This window comes from Paramormyrops kingsleyae, chromosome 1, assembly GCF_048594095.1.
Source record: "Paramormyrops kingsleyae isolate MSU_618 chromosome 1, PKINGS_0.4, whole genome shotgun sequence".
Taxonomy (NCBI): Eukaryota; Metazoa; Chordata; class Actinopteri; order Osteoglossiformes; family Mormyridae; genus Paramormyrops; species Paramormyrops kingsleyae.
This window is the reverse complement of record NC_132797.1, coordinates 26,940,934-26,968,933: the sequence shown is the minus strand read 5'-3', so window position 1 is coordinate 26,968,933 and position 28,000 is coordinate 26,940,934. Positions and strand designations below refer to the sequence as shown.

Sequence of the window (28,000 nt, the reverse complement as noted above, 5' to 3'; positions counted from 1 at the left end):
AGAGGCTGCTGAGCCCCACCCCCTCAGAGTCACAAGCAAGCCACATCTCAGTACACCTAGACATCCACAGATGAGCTCGGACTTACTACTGGATGGTACAGTTGTGTACAGGAATTTAGTATTGGGTGTACATCTTCCAGTAAGGTAAACTTGTAAAATACATGTAATATGCTCAGGATGTCTCAGTTCATACCATCATTCAGTTTTATATGTCTGTATGTATGTATCGGCTCTTGTTTGTACCCTACTGGATTAGTGTCATTTGTAATTTAGAGTTTTATGTTATTGTATGTATTTCTAATTCAGTCTGTATCTTACTATGTCAGCATGTTATACTACTGGTTAAGTCTAATCAGCATGTTAGTAAGTTGGGGGCACTCGCTTTTCTACACTAAAAAAGTGTGGCTGCCCTTCCTGTATTGCTGTTCAGTTCCCCACAGTATCCTTCCAGTTTGTGAAATTGCATTGTTGGGCTTCTTTAGGACCGGCAGAGGAACCAATGGAATGTCTGGGTGTTCTGCTTTTCCTCCAGGGGGTCCTGCTCTCCCCCTCTCCATCTCCACACACATGTCCCCTGGCCTGTTCGTGCTTGCATGGTTCCCACGTGAACTGCTCCTCTGCAGGCCTGTCCTCCACCCCCCTGGACCTCCAGAAGAACACCGCTATCCTGGATCTTTCCCACAATGTCCTCACCACTGTGCCCCACCTTGGGCATGAACATGGACCATTGTACCAGCTAACCCACCTCCTGCTGGGGCATAACCAGCTTGTTGGCCTGTCGTTGTGCCTGCCGCCAATCTTGGACGTTACCCAGGACCACTTGCTGCACCCTCTGCCATGTGAGTCCTGGGCGCCCAATTTATGGCTACTTTCCCTTGAGGGGAACCAACTCCAAGCCATCCCAGAAGGTGAGTGAACTTGATAGGGTCCAGTTGCACCAGCATTCTTGGATTTTCCAGGTGTATGATTCAGATGATGTTCCTAGGCTGTAAACCTCAACACAGTACCTGTGTGTGTGTCCATATATGGTAACATGATTTTAGTATGTAGTGCTGGACTTATTAGACAAGTCATGGGAAGTACAGGTTGATAAGACACCACTGATCGTTCCTGAGTAGTTTCTTCTGATGTCCCTTTGTTCCTGAGTTCTTTGTTTCCATGTCCTGACAATCCCAGATTTCAACAGCCACAGCCCTACAAGATTTTAAAGTATCTGTTTGCCATTTATATGACTGGTGACACATAGGGTCACCTAAATTACAGCCAAACAGTGACTACTGGAAAATCCTGCGTAAGCTGGTTTTTGTTCTAGCTGACTGCTTCTTTACTTAGACTTGACTTAGCTGGTAAATGCAGTGATTGTGACCTCCGGTCTGTTTTTCTGTTGCCAGTGGGAAGAGTAGATAGATGTAATTAATAATTAACTTAATAAAAGAATTTCCTCAAGTTTATGACTGGTCTTGCTTGCTGATATATAAGTGAATATGAATAAGGGTGGTTAGTGATATTTAAGATATTAACAGAAGACACATGCAATGACTTTGTTCTGTGATGCTGTGTGCATTAGACAATGGTACATCGACCAATCAGAATCCATCTAAGAACATTCCCTTCCCTCATGTGAGATCATAAGAGAGTGTTATAAACCACAGCACTGGACCTCACTGTCCTAGTTCCAGTTTATTTACCTGTCCTTTAGACTTTCTTAGGATAGTTTACTGGAGTAGAACACAAATCTCCCTCTAGTTTATATCCTGGTCCTCCATCAGCAGGGCAGTGGAGAGGTAAATATTTACCTGCGCGTTTCAGAATTGCCTGCATTGCAATTTGCAGTTCAGCATTTATATGGGAAAAGCAGGTGATCAGGAACAAAGGTGAGCAGTGCAGAAAGATCCACTTGTTGTGTCAAGCCACAATAAATTTCTGGACCTTGTACTCATATAGATGGGGAAATAGCTAAACTGTGCAGATTCTTATGCTTTACATTGAGTAAAATGTAACTCAGTATGTGTATAAGATTTATATTATACATTTTAATTTATGGCATAATTTCAGTGGCAAACTCTGACAGCAGTAGTTTCCTAAGATTAACAATAGGGGGCACCAGCAATTAACTCTTTTCTTTTCTTTTAACTCTGTTGCCGTTGTCTTTGAAAATCAGTGCAATGATCTTTTGCGATATATGTATAGGTTCTCACACGGATACCTGTACAGGCATGTGCTGATGTTCCTTAAGCCAAAAATAAGATGTTTATTATTATTCTTATTATTATTTTAATGTTCCAGGTCTGGTGGGAAGCACGTTTCTAGAGGTGCTCAACTTGTCCTACAACAAGATCAACACCATCCAACATGGCAGCCTAAATGGCTGCACTCAGTTGAGGGAACTGTACCTGCAGCACAATAACATCTCCAGCCTTCATCCTCTTGCATTCCAGCACATGGTGAAGCTACAGGTAACATCTCCACCAATGACCTATTGATACTAAATAAATCCATCTATATTGATACAGGCTGTACATGTACATTAAGAGTCCACAGTCTGAACACACCTGTTTTTGATACATTTCTCAATATTTAAGCTACGTTAGTAACCTTATACTAAAATACATCTAGGCAATGATGCTATACATATCAGATATTTCAACGACCAAGAGAAATGTTCAATATCTCAAAATTTTCTCAAATTTTAGTCTCATCAAAATAACCCCCTTTCGCTTTGATGGCAGCATTGCAGACTCTTGACATTCTTTCAACCAGCTTCTAGAAGTACGTAGCAAACTGGAATGCTTCTCTAACAGTGCTGAAGGAGTTTCTGCAAGTTCTGGGCACAAACTGGCTACTTTACTCTTTGATCCAACTCATCCCAAAGCAGCTCTATAGGTTTAGATCAGGTGATTGTGAGGGCCAGGTCATCTGTAACAACACTCCATCTCTTTCCTTGTTCACAAGATAATAGTGGTACCTCAGTTCTCGAACTCATTAGAACTCGAATTTCTTAAAAGTCGAACCAATCAGTTCGAAAAAAAAATAGCTAGAACTCGATCTGAATCTCAGAAGTCAAACCGTGAACGCAGATCTAAGATAACTTGTAAGTGTGGGGAAATGAGTCATGCGGCACGTCTCTCAGCGGAAACAAAAGGTAAAGCTTCAGTCTCAGCCTGGCATGTGCTGTGATAGCACCGTGCATGTTAACACTAGCAGAATACATATACAGTGGTACCTCAGAACTCAAACTTAATCCGTTCAGAACTCCGGATCGAATCCTAAAAAGTTCGGGTTCTGATCGAATTTTCCCCATAAGAAGTAATGGAAAACAAGCTAATTGGTTCTCGGCCCCAAAAAAATACACTTAAATATGTTTTTTTTTTTAGCATTTAAACACAAATGAACCGGATAAAACAAGAAGAGCATATACTGTACTAAACATGTAAGGATATTTATCAATACAGTAATTTGTAAAGTAAGAAAATAAATGTATCCAAACAATGTGTAAAGTTAAAAAAAACAATGTGTCCTGCCTCGATCGTCCGCTCCTTTCGTGTGCCACGCCCCCTCGTTAACTCCGTGTGGAATCCACGTGTGATCAGCTGTTTCTGGTTGTTGTCATGAGTCCTCTGTATTTCGTCTGCGTTTCAGTTTGTTTCCCCAGTCTGGTCATTGTATTGTCCGTCTGCGTTTTGCTTGCCTTACCTGTAATTAAACCCCGTATTCCCGATAGCCTGACGTCTGCGCCTTTGTCTCCGTTCTGTCCCTGATCGGCACGACAATATTATTGTAATTAAATGTATTAATGGTTTATTATTAATATTAAAATAATTCATAAGAAATCTTTATTTTAAAATGTATTTTATTATATCCTCCTGAGACCCAAGGAAAAAAGTGTTCTTCAATTTTAGGTTATTTGTCTTTGGAGGAAATAAGACATCTTACAATTTGGATTTTTTCAAATGTATTTTTATTATTAATTTCACAGCTTGTCCTCTTTAGTGTACAACAGGAATAAATACGTTTCCTAACATCAGTGAAAAGATAGATGCAAAAATAAAATGTCCACTACAATGAACATAAATGAATGGGTGTGGTCTCAGGAGGATATAATAATAATTACTATTATCATTGTCTAAATGTATTTTTACTGTCTAAATATATGTATTCAGCTTGTGTAAACATAAACGATGCTATCACAGCGAATGCGAGGCTGAGACTGAAGCGTTACCCTTTGTTTCCGCTGAGAGACACACCACGTGACTCATTTCGTACAAGTTCTTAGGTTGACGTTCACAGTTTGACTTCTGAGATTCAGATCGAGTTCTAGGTAATTTTTTCCGAACTGGTTGATTCGAGTTTCAAGAAATTTGAGTTCTAATGAGTTCGAGAACTGAGGTACCACTGTATTTAGACAGTAAAAATACATTTAGACAATGATAGACAGTAACAGTAATTATTATTATATAATAAAATACATTTAAAAGATTTCTTATTAATTAATTTAATATTAGCAATAAACCATTAATACATTTAATTATAATAATATTGTCGTGCCCAGCGGGACGGAACGGAGACAAAGGCGCAGACGTCAGGGTATCAGGGAATACGGGGGTTTGATTACAGGTAAGGCAGGAAAAATGCAGACAGACAATACAATGACCGGGCTGGGGAAACAAACTGAAACGCAGACGAAATACAGAGGGCTAATGAAAACAACCAGAAACATTCCACACGGGGTTAACGAGGGGGCGTGGCACACGGAAGGAGTGGACGATTGAGGCAGGACACATCGTTTTTTTATCTTTACACATTGCTTGGATACATTTATTTTCTTACTTTGCAAATTTCTGTTTTGATAAATGTGCTTAGATGTGTTTAGTACAGTATATGCTCTTCTTATTTTATCCGGTTCATTTTGTGTTTAAATGCTAAAAAAACATATTTAGGTGTAATTTTTGGGGCCGGGAACCAATTAATTGGTTTTCCATTATTTCTTATGGGGAAAATTCGATCACAACTCGAACTTTTTAGGATTCGATCCGGAGTTCTGAACTGCTTAAATTCGAGTTCTGAGGTACCACTGTCCTTACTACATAACCTCAATATGTACTTAGGGCCATTATCTTGTTTTTTTCTGTAGCTGTGTCCAGACCTTTAATTGATATAAGAATAGAGTACAGTTCCTGTATAAGAATCCTATACAAAAATTTCAGGAGAACAGAGTGGACATTAAATAGCCTGTTAGGTAATGGTCTGATAGGTGTCTTCTATGTTTTCATCTCAAGGTGCTGGACCTAAGTTTTAATGCCCTGGGCACTATTGCTACAACAGCATATCTGTCGTTCCGAACCCTAAATGCTTGGCTGGATGTGCAAGGAAACCTCTGGAGATGTGACTGTGATTTACGAATCTTGAAGAGGTGGATGAGCTTTGACCATGGCTGGTCACAACTGTCCTGGAAGGTGGTGTGTGAGGCACCATCAGAACTGGCTGGGAGGGACCTAATGCATGTGGATGAAGCAGAGCTCACCTGCGTCACTGTGACCTCCAATGCTAAGTGCTATCAGGATGTGACTGTGGACTTTGGAGCTGATTTTCTCCTGCCATGCAGCATAGAAAAATGGGGTAATCATGAGTAGATCGCTTGAGGGTGGGTGGATGGATGGATGGATGGACACTTTAGTAATCCCAAAGAAAATCGCAATATCATGTTATCATGTATGGGTGATGAGGTTGTCAGCCTAGGACCATCATCTTAGTCATACACCTAGAAAATCCAAGGAAATTGCAGGTTTACATCAGATGAGTATCCACATTTAGACAGTTAATTAGGAAAAAAAAAATAAAATAAGAAAAAATGACTTTAGAGTAGAAAGTGGACAGCTTTATAAGCATTCTGTCAAACCTTTAATTTCATCTCTGTTTTATTTGCAGATACAGTCCTGATATACTGGTGGACACCACATGGGGTAGTAGAAAGCACCGACAGTCAGGGAGGCCTGCTGCTGCATAACATTGGCATGCATGATGAGGGTCTATACGCATGCACCTCCGTGGAAAACCAAAGGCTGGCCTCTGTGTTTGATATCCAAGTCCGCAATGGCAGTTTGGGTGTGCAGAGAATAACCCGAGATGTCCAGTCCCCAAAACGAGCAGCGGAGAAGTCACATTCAGAATTTGTCCAGGCAGTCTGTCTTTCCGTATTCATCACCTTTATAGGTGCCTTTATCCTCGGAGCCCTGGCCAGACCACTCCTCAATGTTCTTTGGAGGAGGATGTGTGCCAGAAAAACCCTTACAGAGTCCCCAAATCCATGTGAGAATATGGGTTATTCTGTTGAAGATGAAGAAGATGACCAAGAGAGAAGGATATCTGGCAATCATCGGGCTAGTGAGCCATACTACATCACAGTCCTCCCCAACCCTGATGGTGCCTCACCTAAACCTGAGTGCTCAGCAGAGGGCACTGTTACACCAAAAAATGAGGAGGTCAGTATCGATGCAGGATCAACCTATGGGAACGTCTCAGTGGTGAGAAAAGGCAATCCTCCAGAGCTAAACCAAGAACCTTGGAAGGAAGGTGATGACAAGTCAGACAACTCGATGACAGAGATAATGCTCACTGACGATGCCTACAGTTTAGATGCTGAGGTCAACCTAAATCCAGTTAACATAACTGAACCAGATGAGATTCATGGAGTAGACCAGGATAACCACCTCAATAACAATTATTTTAAGGGAGAGTTAGAGGTGGACTGGTCTAAGAATATTTATGAACAAGAGGAAGACCAGATTAAAGACAATGATCTAGGTAAATCCAACACAACCTGGAATCCTTGTCCGGGCCAGAGTCCTAGACCGTCACATGAATCTTTCACAGCTTGTACTGTATCCGAAACACCTAATCTACTGGATCCAAACTTGGATCCAGATTTCTGGAATGACAGTGGAGAAAGCTTTGAGTTCAGTGATTCTGGGAAAGATCTATCGCAATTTAATTTAGCCATACAGGCAAAGACAGATCCTGGGACTATGCTTAGAGATCTGACTCTGGATCATCCACAGGAAAGTCAAGGTCTACGTGGACCACAAGATGAAAACTCTAATCATGTGCTCTCTTACAAAGATTCTGTCAACAAATACACATATCAAGCGACTGATCCTGTAGTTAAGCTTGAACAAATGTCTCTATCATCTGAATCTTTGCAGATCCAAAATCAGCATGACAATGGTGATGAACCAACAGATCACACACTGTGCCAGGAGCATACAGATGAAGTGAAAGGACAAATGAACAGTGATGAGCTCAGTGATGAACCAGCGGATCACACACAGAGCTATGAGCTTAGAGATGAGCCTACAGGATATACACAGAGATGTGAGCTTATGGACAAACCTAGAGGACACACACAGAGCTTTGAGCATAATGATGAAACTACAGGACACACTCTCACCTATGAGCTTAAGGACGAACCTACAGAATATGCACAGAGCTATGAGCTTAATGATGAACCTACAGAACACACACTGACCTGTGTGATTAATGATGAACCTACAGGACACACACTGCCCTATGAGTTTAAGGACGAACCTACAGAGCACACACAGAGCTATGAGCTTAATGATGAACCTACAGAGCACACACAGAGCTATGAGATTAATAATGAACATACAGGATATACACAGCGCTATGAGCTTGATGATGAACCTACAGGATATACACAGCGCTATGAGCTTGATGATGAACCTACAGGATATACACAGCGCTATGAGCTTGATGATGAACCTACAGGATATACACAGCGCTATGAGCTTGATGATGAACCTACAGGATATGCACAGAGCTATGAGCTTTATGATGAACCTATAGGATATGCACAGAGCTATGAGCTTAATGATAAACATATAGAACACACCCCTACTGATGAGCTTACAGATGAATTAATGGGTCACAGCCCTGATCTCAAGGTATTTTGTAAAGACACCTTCTGCCTTCACCCAAAGGATGGGACAGATCCTGTAGTTCAGTTTGCAAGGAAGTCATGTGACAATCTCAAGAGCCCTGATCAGTCTAGTTGCAGTTCCAATGATACTACAGATGAACCAACAGAGAACACTGTTCTTAGAGAACTAAACAGAATGAACAGTAAAGATGAGCCAGAACTTGATAAAACCTCTTTTGCTCATAACAGCACCATTCAAAAGCATCCAGACACCCATTCTGATATCCCTGTAACATCCACATTTGAGGACATGCCAAGCATATCTTTAGAAAAACACATGGATTATCACTTCAATTGTTCACCAAGAGGTTTGGGCTCTGAATGGCCCAAACCTGGGAGACATTGGTCAGAGGGGAGCCCAGAAGAAGCACCCTGGGATTCTGCAGCAGACAGTGGGAGAGTAACATCAGCTGGAGAACCCAGAGAGAACCCATTAGTATATCATTCTGAAGAACCACAACCCAAGGTGTGGACTGATGTAACTCCTCCATCTCTAACTGCTGCAGATTCTAGAGACTGGAGACAGAAACCTTGGGAAACTAGTCAACTACAAATAACCAGAAGACCCTTCCTTTTCACAGCCAGTCCATACACGCCAATTATGGGATGGAACTCAGTCCTACCCATAAAACCAAGGAGGAGTTCTGATTTGAGCCAGAAGCCCATTGACAAAGACACCCTTAAGGAAGAGGCTGTAGGAGATATGTTTCCATCCCTTGTGCAAGAAGAGTCTGTGCAGGGAATACGGAAGCAGGATTGGAGAGCTGGAGGGCTGTTCCTCCAAGGGTGGAAGACGACGGATACAACTGCCTCATCCACCAAACGCTCTGATGGAATAATGAGTGAAGATCTGACATCAAGTCATACCTCTTCCTGGAGGCATAGAACTACAGCTATGGGAGATATGCAGAGAGATGTCAAACGAGCAGATGAGCCCTACAGGGGCCCACATCTTTCAGACACACAAAAACATGGAGAAGATCAGAGTAACATTGACTTCAGCTTCAGGTTTTCCAGTTCTGGGACTCAGTCCTCCCAGCTTTCAGACATTGACAATAACCAAGGCAGTGAGGCTTGAATTCATTTTAGTCTCACATATAATTTGTCTATGAGAAAAAATTATTTTCTCAGAATTTAGGTGTATTTTGTTGATGATGACACTTCCAAATCAACGTCTTGTCATTCTTTGACCTGTTACCCAAGCAAAAAAAAAAAAAGAAACAAAATACCAAGCATCAAATTATATCAAATTATATGTCAAATTATAAAAACAGGGAAAAATACAAATTATATTGTATCTAAAATACTTCCTCTCACTCTTTCTCATCCTTCCTCCCTTAACATAACTTATTCTTTGTTGGCCATTGCTCCATGTTTGCACCTTGTTTTCTTATACAAAAACATTAGATGGAAGCACCACAATCAGCACAAAACTACTTTTCGTGTCATTGTTCTGAGATGAGGGAGCTGGGTGAGTGGTAAGTGATTGTTGTTCCTTGTGGACTGTGGGTTGTGCTGGATTTTGGTTCCATTTCTCTTAATTAGTAGCCATGGTATTTTTTCCAGCCCTGACCTTGGCTGCTTGCTTTGGATCTTGATTGGCTATACTCTTAACTAACCATAACCAGCTGTAGCGGGGTGGCCAATCTTATCTGCAAAGGGCCGGTGTGTATGTAGGTTTTTGGAATAACCTTTAGGTCAGCTGTTCAAATCCTGATTTGAGGACTCTTCAGCTAATCAGTCCTCTAATTAGTAATCTAATCAGAGAGGTGCAGGATAAACCCACATACACAACAGCCCTTTCTGTGACCACCCAAACTTTCTGCTCAATTCTTCCGGCTTCTCACTGCGAAGCAAAATGCCATAATTGCATATTTTATCAAAATCAAAATCATCAAAATTAGGTCTCTTAGGCTCTATTTTATCTTAGTTCAACTATACTGTTTTGAAGAAAACACTATCATTTACCTAGCTATGACACATACTGGTGAACACTTTGAAGCCCTTTTCCTCAGTTTCAGTGTCAGCTTAGTCACTATATTTTGTCTTCATAGGACAGTATGGTTAAATGATATAGTAGATGAAGAGATGGATGTTTTTTGCTCTTTGAAAATTAATTTAGATGAATCAATCATATATTAAAGTTCCATTGTAATCTATTAAACAAAGGTAACTGAACATAGTTTATTTCCACAAAAGTACATGTAACAATTTTGTAATCTTTTCTCCCATATTAGGCTGGAACTAGTTACTGTAACCCCCCATCCCCCACAGTTGCAAATAAATCACAGTTGACGCAGACAGCTGATAAAGATTTTATATGGAGGTTAATTACAGAGAAAAGCAGAGACACACGTATATCAACACATATACACAATCGAAACATGAACACCACCAAGGCTAAGCATAAATCACAGATGCACTAAGACAAGTTTGAGGAGACGTGGGTACGACCCCCCCCCCCTGCCCCCTCCCCAAGGCTTGGCACGGTAGCGGGCCAAAGACAGGCCCCTCCCATACCCCAACTGGGACTCAGGGGACAGGTAGACCTGATTGGCACAAGTCGTGCTGCTGAGAGAGGAGGCATAAGGTACTGGTATTTTTCACAGTTGCTCCAAACTACATTTCCCATCAGCACTTGCACCTAATGCTATAGCAACTGAACAGTTGAATCTGGGACTGGAATCTGTAACATTCGATCAAAGGCTTTTTTAAAAATTGTATCACCGTTCCCCACCCTTAGTCCAGGAGCAAACCATTCTTCATCAAGAGATGTGACGGCTTCAGTTCAGCAATGAGTATATTACAACATTCCGTTTTAAAGTGTTAAGACAGCAAAACAGAGGATATCAAAAAAAGCTTGTAATGTTACCGTACAATATTTTAAAAAAAGCCTTTTTTTCCAGCTCAGTTCTTTGCAAAAGTCTGAACAAAACTGAAGTTGCAAGTTGAAGAATTTTTTTAGAGGCAAATCCTGGTATTATCACAGACTCCATAGGTTAAAATGTGGCTCAATGCATGCTGAGAAGAATAGTGACGGGGGTATTCCCAGGCACTATCCAGTGTAAAGAAGTTGTTTGCTTGCCCCTACAAAGCACCATACTGATCACCAGTCATGTAGCCAGGTAGTAAAATTACTGGTTTGAGCCACCCCCAACATTTGCTCCTGCCCAGCACAATCTATTAAGAGATACCCCCACAGTTGGCAAAATCTACTGGACCCATCCGAAATGTATTTCTGGCTAAAGGCCTGCTTATCATGGTCATACCCTAAGCTGTGGTTAGGCAACCTTTGTCCTTGAGTACCACCTCTGATTTTTATCTCCATCAATCCAAAAAGTACTCCTAAGGTTAACCGTTAGGTTAAACTCTGGTCCTGGGACATGCGCAGGGCCATGGGACTTCAGTACCAGGCCTACCAGCTACTGCCCTTAGTGCCAATGCTCAAAGTGAACACTGGATGGCGACAGTAACCACTTAGCATTAGCACCACAGCACTCAGCACTGCCTCAGGGGAAAAAAATATGCCTGCCTTTCTTCCAGCTGAACTCTTGATGACTTAATTACACAACAGCACCCTATTGCTATTAAAGCAATAATCCAGTGCCAAAATGACTTTGGTTACTTCATTGTTCAGGGGATATTAAGTAAACTGATTCATCTTAATGGAACTTAAAACAAATTTACCATATTGATTGAGGTACACAAATAAACCAATAGATACACGGGTCTGCATCTAATTAGCTTAATGAGCCCAACATTTAGAGCAGGATTTTGTAGTGGCCAGATCACAAGGGTGGTTAGAAAAAAAACCACCATATATACAAACAGGAGTTCCTGCATCAGGGCAGAATACCACCATGTAAACACAAAATCAGCTGTTTCTCACTGGTTGTTTTTGGCATATTATTTTTCTGAACATGAATGATCATCTCTAATCACTCATACTCATACAGACTGCACCCTTCAGCTCTATAACCTCTCACCCACCAATGGTTTCCCAGCTATGGACGACAGCTGTGAGGGATGGGGCCCAATGAGTACAACCTACACTTCAGAGCATGCAGTGACGGATCCCTCACCTTTAAATCAGCCGTCGATTAAGAGTGAATCACTAGGTGAAGCTTCACTTAACTGACATACTCCATTCAACTTTGAGACTTCTACCATATGATCAAGATCCATAGTGGTCCCATAATACCCAGTATGTTTGTCTTACATAGTGTCATGAGGCATCAAAATTGCCCGACTCAGGATTACACTGAATCGAGAGCAAGTTAACTCTATTATACAGTTCAAGGATTAACCATGAATGGGTCTATACACAGAATGTGCATCGACAATGTAGAATTCTGCATGCAACCTTAAAACCAACCTGCAACCTAACACAACCTACTGGTGCTTCTACAGTCCAAAAACTCAAACACCTTTCTCCTATCACAGCAATCTTCTTGCAGACTAAGGGTCAAGTAGATGCTTAGTATCAGTCTGGGTGGGGGCCAAGGAGGTAGCCTGTGGGGGCTAATGTTGTGGTGGTGGTTTGCAGGTAGGAACATCTATGGAGGTTGGCTCTGTGGCCACATTTGTCTGTGGTGTTGAAGGCAACCCAACTGGTTCAAACACCACCTATAACACTTCAGACCCCCACAGTCCAAAATGTTGTCCCACATGGTGTGGCCCAGTCTGTAACCCCTAAGTGCTTTGGTAATAGTTGAGGGTGACAAAGGTTTCTCAGAGAGTGAAAACCAGAGGGTGTGACTTACTGTGCTCAACTGGCCGTGAGCGAGTCACATAACAACAGACTTCCAATCACACAAAATAATCACCCATACACATTAATCCTTTCTCAGTGAGACAATATTAGGCAGAAAAATCATATGTGAAATAAATTTTGTAAATACCGTATAAAAGAATTAAGAACCCAGGCACATGAAATATCTTTTTTCTTTCTTTTTTTTTTAACCTTGGCTGCTTCGTTTTGAAGAGTAAAACCAGAGAGTAACAGATAAATCAAAGATGGTCCTCCTCTGCTCAGTCAAAGCAAACTAATAACAGAATAACAGAAACCCACCCTGTAACAGAGCATCTCTGTCGACAAAGCGAAAAGCAAAAAAAAAAAAACCACACATACACAAAAAAAGCGAAAAGCAATACGTAGCTCACAGAATGGGGCTTATAATGTGCTTACCCACAATGCACCACAGAAAGGTAGATGTGTACAGCAGGGATGTTGGGGTGGAGGGGTCAAAGGATGTAGAGGGGGCCCCCCCCACATAGAGCCCCTGCTCACTCCCCACCTCCCCCCCAGTAATGGCATGCATCCTATTCCATACAATAACGGACCCCAAGAAGCTATCTCAGTCCAAGCTCGCTGGCGTCTGAGCTTCTAGTTTCGCAGGGCTGTCACCGTCTTTTCCGCTGGTTCGGTTTCTCCGCCGAGGGGACTCCCCTCGCCGCTACGACATCTGCCGGTCTTTGTACCACTCCACAAACTCATCCAGCAGCACGGGCCCTGTAACAGAGCAAAACACCAGGCCCGGTCGATCAAGCGTGCCGGTGTGTGAGCGTGTGTGTGGCGTAAACATCTGTGTGTTTGTGTCCTCACATGCTCCATCCTCGTCATAGTTGCTCAGGTCTAGGTTGATGGTCCTGCTAAACTCCAGCACGTTGCACCACTGGTCTTTGTTCATCACTTTATATTTGGACTGCTGCATGACAAATAAAGCTTCATCAATATGCAGTTACTTCTTATACCACGATTCAGTTTATCACAATTTCTCATCGATATTTTGAGCCTTTGCATTACGTAATTTACTGCAGTGCCATTTAACACCAGCAGTAGTCTCAAATGTTTTATTTTACAAATATTTTTTTCAACACCTCCTGATTAACAGACAGACAGAGTGTTAGTCTAATACCAATATGAGACACAGAAAGGTTAGAGACCCATGTCAATTCACGGGTAGGAACAGTACCTCCAAAAAGTGGTTGAAGACAGGGAAGAGAGGCCACGTCTTTCCAAGCAGCAATCCCAGCATGCATTTGGCTGTGTTCAGGTCTAGACTCCTTTGGTCTTTTTCCTGAAAGTATACAATGTATAAACAGAGTTGGTTCCTACATGTAAAAAACAGTGCAGTCCATGTTGAAAAGCAGAGTCAAGGTGGAGCAACACACAAAATGGGAGTAGTGTGGTTACTGTGGACTGGCTGTCAGTACTGACTGGAGTCATCAGTGGTGCTTCTAAAGTAGTCTAGATTACATTTATGCTCCTGGGTTAGACTCCTGCATGTGTGGTACAGCTACCTATGATGACCGTACCATCTTACCCTTGCAAAGTCAAAGGCATATCTGTAAATGAGCTTGAAACTTGTGGACTCATTAAGTACGGACCGCAGGTAATCCAGAGAGTTTCTCAGCTTCTCTGTGGAATCACACCTGGGAAGGACATGAATGCACCCCAGATGATTCAAGCTGAACCCAATTTAACTGCTTGAGTACAGATAAGTACCGGAAACAAACACACTCACTAAGAAACCACTTACATTATCAAACGTACATACACATCATTTTTGAAACACAGCGAAGATGTCTAGAAAATCTGCTTCTCGTCAGAGAGACCAACTCGGATATATACACCTAAGTTTACAGTGAAGGGCGACTGTGTGCTCAGCGTCTGGTTACACTCTACCCCCTAGTGTTTATGAAGACTTACTGCAGGTCACTCATGCCTTTCAGCCACTCCTGCAGCGTGAAGTAGCCCATGCTCTGGGCATCCAGCTTCCAGGCCAGAACCAGCATGACCACCTGCCAACAATGAGCACAGACTGTGACTAAGCGGCAGACAGATTTATACTGCCACTTAAGCCATGGTGGCTAATTTGGAGTAGTGGCACAAAGCTCTGGACTCTGGCCATGAGGGTTAGTGTGGAGTAGTGACTACAGTACTGGACTTTATGTCTGCATGCTATAGCAGAGTAATATCTTTCATTCCATCATTAGAATAATGGTTGGTATTGTGGCTGTGAGCTACGTCGCCCCCAAGTGTGGACAGGAGGCAGCTCACATTCTCAGGCTCTACTCCAATGTCCTCACAGAACTTCTCCATGCCCTCCGGTCCAACAACATCTTCACAGCCTGCATGAAGATGCAATGGGAGGTCATCACAAATATAGTTCTACATAAAGTGTGTGTCCCCACAATGTGATGTTTTGATGTTGTGGGGACCATTGTATCAGTCCCCTCCTGAATCTCTATATTCTAGAATGAAGCTATTGTCAGAACTGGCCGAAATCTCTAATGAAAATGGCAACTAATCACTAAAATACAAAAAATGTCAATGTTGGGCTCCAAATGCTGAAAATGCATGGAACTGAAACCTAGAGGAAGGAGACTTAGTGCAGCTCACCTGCATACTCATAGAACCACTCCAGGCACCTCTTACTGGAGAACACATCTTCACTTTTAATCCGGGAGGCCTCCTGTTTCCGGTACATACTAGATTGATGAAGAAAATGATTAAAGGGATGTTTCAAGGGTGTGTTACATGGTGACTAATTCTGGGCGATGTCTCATTTCAGGCTGGATCACGACCATCCCCATTGTTAGCCACTGCATGTCATCCTTCCCTTATTGGATGATGACTACTTCTGTTGTGGAGACGCTGCGCATTGGTGAGCCCCAATTGGTTCATAAACGTACCTGTCGTGCCTACTCTTTTTGACAAACAGGTCATCGCCAGCAGTTGGTCGCCTCTTTTTCCTGGGTGGCATGGCTCTAGAACAGCAGGCTGCATAAACAAGCACATACAGGCATGTATACGCACGTTCTTGCATGGATACACGTGCGCCATGTCCAGTGCTAACACACTCATGCACGGTGAGGCTGCGGTACCTGCGGAGTGAGTGTCCGGGCTCACGTCCTCAGTCAGGTTCTGCAAAGAGAACTGCACAGTTACTTTGCAGCAGAAGACACACCTGCAAACTGCAACCTGGAGCGCACAGAAAATGCATAAAAGGATGCTGGGAGGATACATGCTGCAGAGGATGCTAGGGGTTGGCAGGTGCGGAGGCCTCCGGGAGGGGCAAGGCCTTTTGCTCTTCTATGACTATTTCAATGTCACCACAGGGGCTTGTAAGAAGACAATATAAAGCGCAGTCCTCCCCCACCCCAGCCAGCCCATTCCCCTGAGTCACCCCCCATGTTATCCAAACATCCCCTTCACTTCTGTCCTGATCTCTAATTGCTTGCATGGTGGGGATGCCAAGCAGCCTTACCAGCCTGTTGAGGGTGTGGTAAATCTTGTGTATACTGGCCAGCGTTGACAAATGGGAGTTCAGCTGAAAATCTACAGACAAAGGAGACATTTAACTTTATTTCCCAGCCATGAGCAACGCAAATGTCATGCTGTCAAGCCCCATTACATTCTACTGGAGAAACTCACGTTAAGGGATTTTTTTTTTTCCAAGCGTGCAACATCATCTTCCTTTCTGAGATTTTAACGAACTGTCATTTGCCCAGGCCCTTCAACATGATGCCAGCCGCTACCCCCTTAAACATGTCATATTCGTACTTGTCTGCCACAAGGGCAGTGTTTTGGATTTCACTTTTGTTGTTCCCTAAAGCTGCAACAATAAAGTCACAATTGTAGTCACAGTTAACTGATTTGGCATCCACCGGCTCCTCCAAGTTGTGAATTTCATAAATCTATTGTTGCATTATTATTATTATTGTTGTTGTTGTTATCATTATTATATTACAAACGCGCTTTTATTATGGATCTCAAATGCAGTTACGTCAATCAAAAAGCCCCATGTTTAGTCCATGGGATTAGACCAGAGTTTCCTTTTTACTTCCGTTTCCCACGGTAGTGGGAATTAGCCATTGCCTACGGTATGCACCGTGCATAGAAGCATCGTTTTGTTGCGTAAGTCCTGCAATAGCGTCTGTCCTACTTTTCCAGCCTCCTTCTCCTACTCTTGTCGTTAGATCGCGGACAGACGCCGACAACAGAGTTTGTAACACAGGCAAAATTGTCAATTTGCACTTCATCCCCATCTGGCTGAAAAAAAAGATGGATTTCTAGTGTATTTGTGGGTTCGTCGAGCTTCCTATGTTCGCGCACTAGTGATTGACAGAAAAAGCTATTGTTTAAAATGTTAAATAACCCCCACGCAGTATGGCGGTGAGGGGGTACAATTGCTGGAGATTGTAAAGTTTGTCAAATATGCCTATATTTCTGGCCGAACGCCTAACTATAAGTAGTTGCAAAAATGCCAAGTTAAAGCAAAGTTAATGGGTGGCTGGACTGATCCATCAGATATTTGTACAGATGACACTACACGATAGCGTGAAATAGAAGATTAATCGCTTGAATCTACTATAAAATACGATTAAAGAAATCTAGACAAACACATCTCACAAAGCAATAATCACCGATCAAATCCAACTGGGCTGCATATCAGAACACAACACGGTGACAACTTGCACTAAGTTTTCAAAGTATCAAGAGAGTCGACGGACATCTGGGACTTGTAGTCCAAATAATTACGCATGCCTCCATGCATTAGTACAGATGTAAGAAACTGGACTACACTTCCCAATATGTCCCAGTAAAATAATGACATTATATTCAGCAACCATCTCCTAACACTCTCCCCAACTGACGAATGCTATTTAAATTGTTGCAGAATGTTGCAACGTTAATCAAGCGCCTCAATAAACAGGTTACGTCGTTTCTCTAGTCAACGCAGATGGCGCATATAAGCCGCTACAAGGTCTCCATCTCGATTGCAACGTTTACATTGTACACAACTGCGTCACAATTTTCATTCCCTGTTTTTCCGCAGTTTCTTCGAAAATTGGCCCATTTACCTTACGAAATTCAGTATCAGTCTTGCTGAACGTGCAGTGCATGAGAATTTCATTCATGCACATATATGACAAAAACCTTGACGGTCTTTTCAAGAACCTATAGAATCTAATTTATACACCAGTTTGGTTGATACAGTTGCTTAAGTGTACTGTATAACGGTATACTTATTGTATCACGATTTATTCTTCTAAACAAACGTTTCAAGTTTATTTTCTGTAGACTGATACTTGTATTACAGCCAAAAGACATATGAAAATCATACAATGAGAGAAGTAATTTCCGAGCTAACTGACAGATTTTTTTGATTAGCTAGTACAATAGCTTGCTTATAGGCGATGTAGCTAGTTCTCTTCAGAATACCATATATTTAAAAAAATAGAAATCTTTCCGAGACAAAATGCATTACAACATCTAGGGAATTCGGCACGCTGTAAAGCTGGTATGTGTTATGGACAATTTGACATCAACGGACATAATAACTTACCTGCTGCATCTGAGTGCATTTTTATTGAACACACAGTGACTGTCTCGCTTCTGTGCAAGTCTGCAGACCGGCCAAGGGGCGGGACATGTCAACCTTCCACACGCCCACGAATGATCTAGATGGACATAAGCCTCTGACAGGCTCTTCTATTTAAGTAGGGGATTGGTTTATATGACTGTCGTTCAATCACAATGACGATAAAATACTTATGCCCGCCCTCCTAAGAACGTGACAGGTCAAAGTTTCACTAAACGCCAGCCCCTCGACGTGAGCCATTGGTCAGTGAACTTACCATGCATATCAATTACAAGACTTACCTCGTGCAAAATATAGAGCAGCCCACGATGGACTTTTATTGGTGATGTGTGCAGTTTGAGCCCACCCTAAGGCAAAGTGTATTGGTGAACAAAGCAATCAGTAACAGACCTTGCGCGTGTTATTCTAAATCATTGGTTAAAATGCTAACTTTTGTTTACTGTAGGGCGTGGTCTCCCGTTTACTAATGAGACTTGTATTTTTGTTTTAAGTTGGGACATTGATGAATGCTTGCATTAGGATGTATTTTGGCCGTAAGCACTTAGCTTACATCAAATACGGTCGTTTATGTTATTTAGATATACTTTATACGCTTTGATGACAAAACACTATTTAAACCAAAATCTTTTGTTAGCCAAGGGACGAAAGTTCAGCATATAGTTCTGATAACCAAGATTACGCTGTATATTAAGGTGGTATATTCTGTCAACTCGTACAGCTTAAGTCATTGAATTTTAAGGAGGTTTTTTAGATCAGTGTTTATTAGAATTCGCAGTGTACGGAAATGTTCTCAAAAGTATGTGGGCGGGGAGGTGGGTTTAGATTAGTCTCCATATCTGTTCCTATATGGTCTTTGCTACACTTCTAAAGAAAATAAATACACCAGTAGTGTACACATAGATTGACGCATAAAAATGGCATTGAAGTATTTCGCAACCTGCTTTGTAGAATGTCCACAACAAGGGCAATGTAGATGGTGACGACTTTTTTTTGTTAAGGCTATTCGAAATTGCTAGCCTGGCACATTCGCCAAAATAAAGAGAACATCTCAAGATTTTACATTACAAACAGCACGAAAATGTATCTTACACATTTGTAATAAGATGTGTCCCTACAGAAAACAGTGCTAATAATATTAGACTTCCGCCTTCGGGAGAAACAGAGCTGAAGATATTTAAGAAAACAATTAGGTTTCATTGAAGCAATTATATGAGCTGGTGCATAACTGAGCACATATTGTTAGGCAGCGTGGGGCACCTATATAATTTTACATATGTATTCAGTTACACATGGGATTTATGAAATGTATTCAAGCAGAGAACCTTGAGCGTAATTTAAATTGTTTTGAAAATACCTGAATTTTTCCCTAGTGGAAATTCCAGCCAAATAGAAGTTATAGATTGATCTCAACTGGCGTGGACTGGTCCGTTTCATTCAGCAATCAACTGAAAGGCCATTACCATCAGAATAAATCGATTAGAGTTCAGCTGTCCAAAGATGAATCCAAAACATTTAATTTAATATTACAGGAATTCCCAGTATGGTTAGACGGATCTGTAGCCAAAACTTATTCTCCCTGTCAAATAGCCTAAACAATTTAACTGTTACTCCGGCATTCAACTATACCCATTCTCGTTCCGCCTCACACACACGCATATGAATCTTGTAGGTATTAGTATAATGACCTGGGTTCCAGTCACGTATTGCACATTATTGCGTCTTACTCTATTGAACATTTATTTCATGGCTGCTCCGCCCCATGTACGGCCTCCGCCTCATTTATCGGTTTTCTCTTGGTTTTAGGTATGTTTCCTCTTTGTTGCACTTGTTCGATCAATTCTGTGACCTACGATTGTCTTCGTTGGCGTTGCCTGCCGGACGTTCTGCTACTGTATTTTGGATTGAGATTTGGGAATAAAACTCTGCTTTTATAACTGGATCTTCTCTGTCGGCTGTAATCTCAGGTACGCCGCTGGTTGATTGGTTTTTATTAGTTATTTTTCCTTTCCAGGCCGGGTTGTACATCTGGTGCGCTCTAAAGCAGGTCGCCACAAAGCTTTCTGAATAATTGAATAAGTTATGAAACAGTAATTCTGACTTTTTTACACTGCACACTAGTGTATAGTTCATGAACTTTAAGCGAGAAACTGCGTCAACGTATCTGTTAATTTTACATGGAATTTACACATTTGCCATCACTATGTACTGGAACCCTACAGACATCGTGTAATACAAAGAAGCAGAATCAAAAAATAAAAACGGCCTAACATAATTTATTAGTACAAATTTCGATGTTTGAACGCTGAGGAAAAATAAATGCTCATCGTGAAATGCTCCATTAGAGGGCGCTGACACCAATGATTTTCACATAAGCATTTGTCTATAAGAGCGCCGCCTACGTGTTTCCGAAATAATACCGTTAACGTGCAGGTTTTAAAGTAAGTCATTATTCGCAGGGAAGGCGCATATTAGGTAATCTGAGCTGTTTTAATGACATAGACCAGGTACCGACGATGGGACTTTGGACCTTGACTTTCCTCTCAACTAATGAAATTGTCTGCTTTTGAATAGCCTTGTTTACTGATTTGAGCAGGCGTAGCTGGTGATCAGCGAACGAGGGAAAGAGAGAGATCAGGAGAGTCAAGAATGTCTGAGAACACCGTGACTGTGGAAACCCCTGGAAAAAAGGAGGGCCATGGCTGCAAGGGGAAGGTGAGTGGAGCTGAACTACTGGGAGCTTTAGAGTGTGAAGGCTGGTCAGGGAGGTAAATGCTCTGTTTGGGTTACAGTGTCATCCAGGAGACCAGCACATTCGCCGGGATGAGGTGTGGAAAACCATAAAGGAATGTCAGGAAGAAAGCTTCTGGTACAGAGGTATCAGCTCCTTTATTTGTCTTCAGGCACATGCACGTGCTCAGATGCAGATATTCACATGGTTCTCAGTACTTCTGTTTACTTTAATGGTTCCCCCCCATGCTCTCCCTGCTGTTTAAACCAGGGTTTTTATTGGCTAGGCTTTCAGGGGTATGACTGCCACTCCTGTTTAGGTCAGCCTGTCATATTTACCGCACACAGTTTTAGGGTACAGAAGAAAATGTTTCTCTGTAGGATTCTGTGGGTTTTGGTGACATTGGTAATGTCACAAATGAAAACTGGTGAGGTCCAGAGGTTCACAATGCGTTATATAAAATGTTATTATGGAAGTAAATCTGTGTCATCAGAATTAGAATTTTATATGCCACTGAAATTCTAACGTTGAATATTTATGCATTGGAAATATGCATTGGAAATTCGATGGTCCGAATTCACATGCAAAAATGCGAGGTTAAAAAATACAAAGACAACATTTCAATGCTGCTCCAATTCGACGGTTCGAATTCACATGCAAAAATACGAGGTTAAAAATACGAGTAAAAATACATCCGGGATACCAAGGCTAAGCAATCGTATCTGTGGCTGCGTTCGACTTCGTGCAACCGCTTACAACACAACAGCAATGCATTGCGGTCCTGACGTTTGTATCCCAGGTAGTTTCGACAACTTCCGAGGCGTTATCTGCTATTTCTCCCGAATATCACGCAAAGCAGTTATAACTGGTTTTCAGTTAATTTACCTGGTAAAATAAAGTTTAAATAAAATATATGAATGCTCTAAAAGTACACGTAAGTTAGTGGTTTATTTATTGTTAGTTACTGTAATGTTGCGCTGCTTTATTTCTTTAATCGTTGAGTCTGTGAAGAAGGCATTCACGTAAGAAATTCATTTTACTCAGTACAAACTTTCATTCCTTGAAATACATGTATTTGATCTTTTTTCTTTTTACACAGGGCCACTCTACACAATAGTTTATTTTTTTCCACTGCTAACAGTTTGTATCAGGAGTTGGTTATTGGAAAAAAAGTAATGTGCATGCAGGTGATATTTGTACAGATTTATCTACACCCTTCTGGCAGTGCGGCCATTGCAGTCAGGTCTCGCACACAATGAGGAGTAGAAGTTGTCCGGCTTGGCTGCAGTCAGTTTATACTCCACCCCTGCAGCCGCAGCCAGATGCTCTTGTCACGTCAGCTGCAGACAGACCTAAGCCCAAGTCGAACGCAGCCACAGATTCGATTGCTTAGCCTTGGTATCCCGGATGTATTTTTACTCGTATTTTTGCATGTGAATTCGAACCGTCGAATTGGAGCAGCATTGAAATGTTGTCTTTGTATTTTTTAACCTCGTTTTTTTTGCATGTGAATTCGGACCATCGAATTTCCGATGCATATTTCCAATGCATAAATATTCAACGTTAGAATTTCAGTGGCATATAAAATTCAAATTCTGATGACACAGATTTACTTCCATAGTTATTGTTTAATTTACTTACCTTTGTAGTTGTCTTAGTGGCACAATTCAAATCACTTGTCTTGCTCAGAGAAGTGGTAGTCTTTAGTGAAGTTTAGTCACTATTCTGCTGACTGCCCTTCATTCACTGCAAATATGGCCTGACTAGGCAAAGACACCATGCTTTTGCGTCACTAATCAGCTGGAACCTCATTTTAAGGATATTCCTCACAATAACTATCCTCCTGGGATCCAGGGGGAGAAATGTTTAATAATAATTAAATATTTGACAGGAAGAGGAACACACACCCACATATGTGATGCCATCGTAAAGGCCTGACTGTCCTCTTTAAGGATCAATAGGACTTAATAGAGTAGCATGTATAGTAAGAGAGATATGAGGCAAAACATAATGTACTTTAGAGAGGACAAAAGTAAATTGCTGGATCTCAGGAGCTTGTTGTTTTTAGAGTATATGATGAATTATGAAGCCTGATGATTACTGTGGTCCCATCACAGCTCTTCCATTGTCCCTGGCCAGCATGGCTGTCACTGGAGGGCTCATCTACAATGGTAAGACCAACCAATGGCATGCTGAGCCTGCTCATTAATGGGTTGGCCCTTCTACTTGAATCAACCATTAAGAAGCTGATTTTCCATAATTGTTCCATAATTTTACCCAAAAGGGAGTCTTAAGAAATCAGTAATGGGAAAACACCATTGGCAGGATTCCTTAGCACAGAGGTGGCCAATCTTATCCGCAAAGGGCCGGTGTGTTTGCAGGTTTTTGGGGTAACCTTTAGGTCAGCTGTTCAAACCCAGGTGTGAGGACTCTTCAGCCAATCAGTCCTCTAATTAGTGACCTAATTAGGAAGTTGCAGTGAAAACCTGCATACACACTGGCTCTTTGCGGATAAGATTGGCCACCCCTGCCTTAGCATGTCTAAAAACATCCCCACTGAAGCCCTTAAATCTCATTAAATGGGGTAAGTCAGTTGTATGGGCTTGTAGTACAGCCGTGGCCAAAAGTTTTGAGAATGACACATATTGTTCTTCACAAAGTCTGCTGCCTCAGTTTTTATGATGCCGATTTGCATATACTCCAGAATGTTATGAAGGGTGATCAGATGAAAAGTCCCTCTTTGATTTTTTTTGGGATTAAGTTCATTTTCATAGCAATTTCCATTGCATTTCAGCCCTGCCACAAAAAGACCTGCTGACATCATTGCAGTGATTCTCTTGTTAACACAGGTGAGAGTGTTGATGAGGACAAGGCTGGAGATCACTCTGTCATGCTGATTGAGTTAGAATAGCAGACTGGATGCTTTAAAAGGAAGGTGGTGCTTTAAATCATTGTTCTTCCTCTGTTAACCATGGTCACCTGCATGGAAATATGCAGTCATAATTGCTTTGCATAAAATGGACTTCACAGGCAAGGACATTCTGTAAGATTGCACCTAAGTCAACCATTTATTGGACCATCCAAGAACAGTTTGGTGATGAACAATGCCTTTTCCAGCATGACAGAGCACCGTGCCATATGACGAAAGTGATAACTAAGTGGCTCGGGGAACAAAACATTGACATTTTGGGTCCATGGCCAGGAAACTCCCCAGACCTTAATACCATTGAAAACTTGTGGTCAATCCTCAAAAGGCAGGTGGACAAACAAAAACCTACAAATTCTGACAAACTCCATTGATTATTCAAGAATGGGCTGCCATCAGTCAGGATTTGGCCCAGAAACTGATTGACAGCATGCCAGAGCGAATAGCAGAGGTCTTGGAAAAAGAAGAGCCAGCACTGCAAATATTGACTCTTTGCATAAACGTAATGTAATTGTCAATAAAAGCCTTTGACACTTATGGAATGCTTGTAATTATACTTCAGTATAACATAGAAACATCTGAGAAAATGATCTACAACCACTGAAGCAGCAAACTATGTGAAAACCAATACTTGTCATTCTCAGCTTTTGGCCAAAACTGTAGATGAGCTTCTCTGCATATTTCATCCTTTTCTTTCCTGATAGGTGTTCTGAAATCTTCAAAGAGGTTTGGACCCTTCCCCAAGCTTGCATGTAAGTACCTAGACCCCATACAGTGAATTCTGTGGTGTTGGGTAATTCATTGGTTCAATGAATTTCCCTGTGGAATTGGTAAAATTCAGAGACATGCAGAGTGTGTCATGTCAACAAAGTTCAAAATGTCACGTGGTTCAAATAGACTTAAAATAGTTCCAGGAAGTGCTTGGCAGGCCATTCTAATGGAACAGTGATTATTTTTTGGCAATTTTATAGTCAATAAATGCACTGATTTACAATATTTATGTAAAGTAAAATTTGGTACTATTAACAGCTAGGGTTACCTGTCTTGACATATTTTATGCTTGCCATTGTTAAAGGATGTTGCTGCTGTTTTTCAATTTTATTTTTTACTATGTTTTTAAACTTGCATGGCAGTCAAGTGCAATCATGTTTTAATGTTTATTGGTAGAATTTTAGAGAGGTTAAGTTAAGGAACCTTTCAAAATTCATATTAGAATAAATGTTCTAACATTTCTTTAATTTTTGTAATTCAGTAATACTGTAATAACTGAGGAAAGGTGTACAAATTGTAGTTTTTCCAGTGATATGAAGAAAAGACAAATCACTGGAGAAATTTCACAGTACCTAAAAATTGCAAAAAAATAAAATTTATTTATTTATGAAAGATAACAGAGAAAAGCTAGCAAATGTTAACTAGCAAAATTCAGTTGATCACATAATCCATTATTATATTTAATATTATATTAAGTAATATTTAACTCACCGTTCTTCAAAAAATGTTTAGAAGCCTTCTTTCTCTAATTACACCACGTTGGACAGAATTTACAATTAATAAGCTGCTTGTGGTCAATGTTTTATATTGCTAACTTTATCCAGTATTTTAGCCTTTTCTGTTAACATTCCCTAAATCTAGTAATTTAGTGGGGGATAATCCACTAAAATGTTTTGACTCTCCCTCTACACAGCCCTGGTTAAAAATCCATCCATCCATTGAGTGGATAGGTAGGAGGTTCTGAGACATTCTGCTTTGTTCCACAGCTTTAGCTTGGGTCAGTACTGATGAAAATCCCTTTCTGCGTGTTCATGTAGTACCTCCAGGCCCAGCAAAATGAGAACTGGTCTCAGACACCTGCTACGTCAAAGCACGGCTTCGATAAACCATCTGACAGCCACGTGCTAGACTGAATATGTGTGCTTAGATGACTTCTGATCTTTTTTTCCAGTGGCTGGCATTCTGGGGTTTGCAGCAGGAAAGGCTTCCTATGTCAGTACCTGCAGAGAGAAGTTCCACACACGTGGGCTTGAGTTTCCCCAGTATCGCTTTGGCCCAGGGTTCATGTGTGGCTTTTGGGAACGCTGTCCAGCACACAAGAGGTGAGAGATGTTAAGACCTTTGTCTTTGTACTTTTCAGAAAGGCACTTAATTTGATTTATTCGAGTAATTTCAGATATATTATTAATGTGATAGACCAGGTTTGCTGTAGTTTAGAAATTGAATAGCATTACAATAATGTCTATTAATGGTACAGTATACTTGCATGAATGTAGAAACTGTATGTAAACTGTGAGTAAACATGCATGACTGAGCCCTGTTGTTTTTAGACACTGCCACCATGTTTGTGAAGAGTGCAAGTGTCCAAAACCCAGGCCTAAGGTGGTAACACCCAACCAAACATAAGTGAATACCCACCCACAAACTTACTTATTACATACCACACCAATAGTCCAAGTAATACTGTAATATAATTGTGGATTTCTCCCAGTTTTTGAAAAATTGCTGTTCAGGAGTATTGTCCAATCTTAATACCCTTATCTCAGGGGTATTCAATTATTTTTCAAGCTCTACCAGCAGTTTGAGTACCTCTGCCTTAGCATTTCATTATGTATATCTGTCCTGCTGCCCGGAACTCCTGTCTTCAAATTCATCTTCACCAAGGTCTGTTGGTCATTGATGGATGTTGCTTAGTGATAATCCTAAAGAAGTGTTTTCACCTCCTCACAGTGAACCCCCACCTGAGTCTCTGGAGTCAGTCCATCAGTTTTCCATCTTTCTCAAGAGTGATGCATACCAAAAATACTAATAAATCTGAATTTTCGTACATCGTTCATTTATGTCTACTCATTCTTTTGAATTAACCCGTAGGAGAAAGATATTCAAAGAGAAAACCGTTCTTGGTATATCTCAAAAAAGGGCACTTTAACACCACCCCAGGTACTGGACTTTTGGTATGGTACTTTTCCACTGATTTTTTTCCAGTACAAAAAATTCTAGTACTTAAAAGTGCCAAACCCAGTGGAGTACTACTACGGTAATTTGGGGTGGGTCTTGAAATGCTTTGTCGATTTGGTTATGCAAATCATCTGCGTCAAACACAGAAAACGACAATAAACGAAATAATGAATGCGTGGACAAATGAAGAGACTCAAGGTTAAACTGCAATCTGGTTGGAAGAACAGATACAAGATCAGGTTGACAAGACAACAAATAAAATATTTTGTGTAATATACTAGGAGAGCTACGGAAAAGGATTTGGGCCACCATGAAAATATTATTTGAATTCTGACTTTGTCAGAATTCTGACTTTTTTTCTAAACTCAGAATTCTGAAATTAGTCAGAATTAAAATATTTTCATGGTGGCCCTAATCCTCTTCTGTAGAGAGCACTGTATTGGAAACATTTTAAATATCAATATATGTGATTTTTGTACTAAATTTTGGGGTATTTATAAAGCAAAAATTTCTTAACCCATTTAGCAGTGATTTAAACCACAAGGGTAAAATCATTATGATAGACTTGGAGAACACACGCAGTGCTTATGGAAAAGCAGCGGAGGTAAACTTTAAACCAATGTTTAAACATATACTAGATATCCTTGAAAAGAAAATTGGCAATAATTAAAATAGCAAAGCTTGTTAAATTGTTTTGCTATGACAGTTAAAAAAATTTGTGAAGTTTAAACTCCCTGTGCTATAATGTCTGTACAGAATAGAAGGTAAGAAAAAGGCTGATCTTTAGCTGACTAACGATGTAAGAATTGCATGTGCATAACATGCTGTGTTGATATTATCGGACATTGCCCAGCCTTATAATATGCTATAGCCATTCTAACTCAGTACAAAATATCCCACTTTGCATCGTGATATCATTTAGCGCCAGTACCAGTTTTTATGGTAGTGAAAAACCTACCTTGAAGTACCAAAAGTATGGAACCTGGTGTGGTTGAAAAGTGCCCTTGACATAT

At 41.0% G+C, this 28,000-nt stretch overlaps 3 protein-coding genes across 13 annotated transcripts; 2 read left to right on the top strand and 1 right to left on the bottom strand.

Annotated features, from left to right (window-relative positions):
* The first annotated feature begins 50 nt into the window (after positions 1-50).
* Positions 51-10,336, top strand: lrrc66 (leucine rich repeat containing 66). The gene is made up of 5 exons (XM_072712678.1): positions 51-144; positions 483-908; positions 2,287-2,456; positions 5,277-5,616; positions 5,926-10,336. The coding sequence occupies exons 2-5, from the start codon at positions 500-502 to the stop codon at positions 9,069-9,071; spliced, it is 4,065 nt and encodes a 1,354-aa protein (XP_072568779.1). The 5' UTR covers positions 51-144; positions 483-499; the 3' UTR covers positions 9,072-10,336.
* On the bottom strand, positions 10,296-18,467 carry dcun1d4 (DCN1, defective in cullin neddylation 1, domain containing 4 (S. cerevisiae)). Of its 3 annotated transcripts, XM_023823636.2 has the most exons (12): positions 17,426-17,503; positions 16,434-16,614; positions 16,267-16,337; positions 15,884-15,923; positions 15,692-15,779; positions 15,399-15,487; positions 15,057-15,127; positions 14,706-14,797; positions 14,320-14,428; positions 13,969-14,073; positions 13,599-13,701; positions 10,296-13,505 (listed from the first exon to the last, which is right to left on the bottom strand). In XM_023823636.2, the coding sequence occupies exons 5-12, from the start codon at positions 15,760-15,762 to the stop codon at positions 13,450-13,452; spliced, it is 696 nt and encodes a 231-aa protein (XP_023679404.1). In that variant the 5' UTR covers positions 15,763-15,779; positions 15,884-15,923; positions 16,267-16,337; positions 16,434-16,614; positions 17,426-17,503; the 3' UTR covers positions 10,296-13,449. The 3 variants fall into 3 exon arrangements, with proteins under 3 accessions (XP_023679404.1, XP_023679403.1, XP_072568786.1); XM_023823635.2 differs by lacking the exons at positions 16,434-16,614; positions 17,426-17,503 and adding an exon at positions 18,349-18,467; XM_072712685.1 differs by lacking the exon at positions 17,426-17,503 and having other exon boundaries at positions 16,434-16,684.
* A 1,564-nt stretch (positions 18,468-20,031) lies between these two features.
* On the top strand, positions 20,032-26,863 carry ociad2 (OCIA domain containing 2). Of its 9 annotated transcripts, none has more exons than XM_023823456.2 (8): positions 20,032-20,049; positions 20,188-20,348; positions 20,978-21,096; positions 21,174-21,258; positions 23,230-23,283; positions 24,743-24,790; positions 25,981-26,131; positions 26,360-26,863. In XM_023823456.2, the coding sequence occupies exons 3-8, from the start codon at positions 21,031-21,033 to the stop codon at positions 26,433-26,435; spliced, it is 480 nt and encodes a 159-aa protein (XP_023679224.1). In that variant the 5' UTR covers positions 20,032-20,049; positions 20,188-20,348; positions 20,978-21,030; the 3' UTR covers positions 26,436-26,863. The 9 variants fall into 9 exon arrangements, with proteins under 9 accessions (XP_023679224.1, XP_023679226.1, XP_023679225.1 ...); XM_023823463.2 differs by lacking the exon at positions 20,032-20,049 and having other exon boundaries at positions 20,112-20,348; positions 26,360-26,411; positions 26,760-26,863; XM_072712655.1 differs by lacking the exon at positions 20,032-20,049 and having other exon boundaries at positions 20,112-20,348; positions 26,360-26,435; positions 26,760-26,863.
* Positions 26,864-28,000: the final 1,137 nt, after the last annotated feature.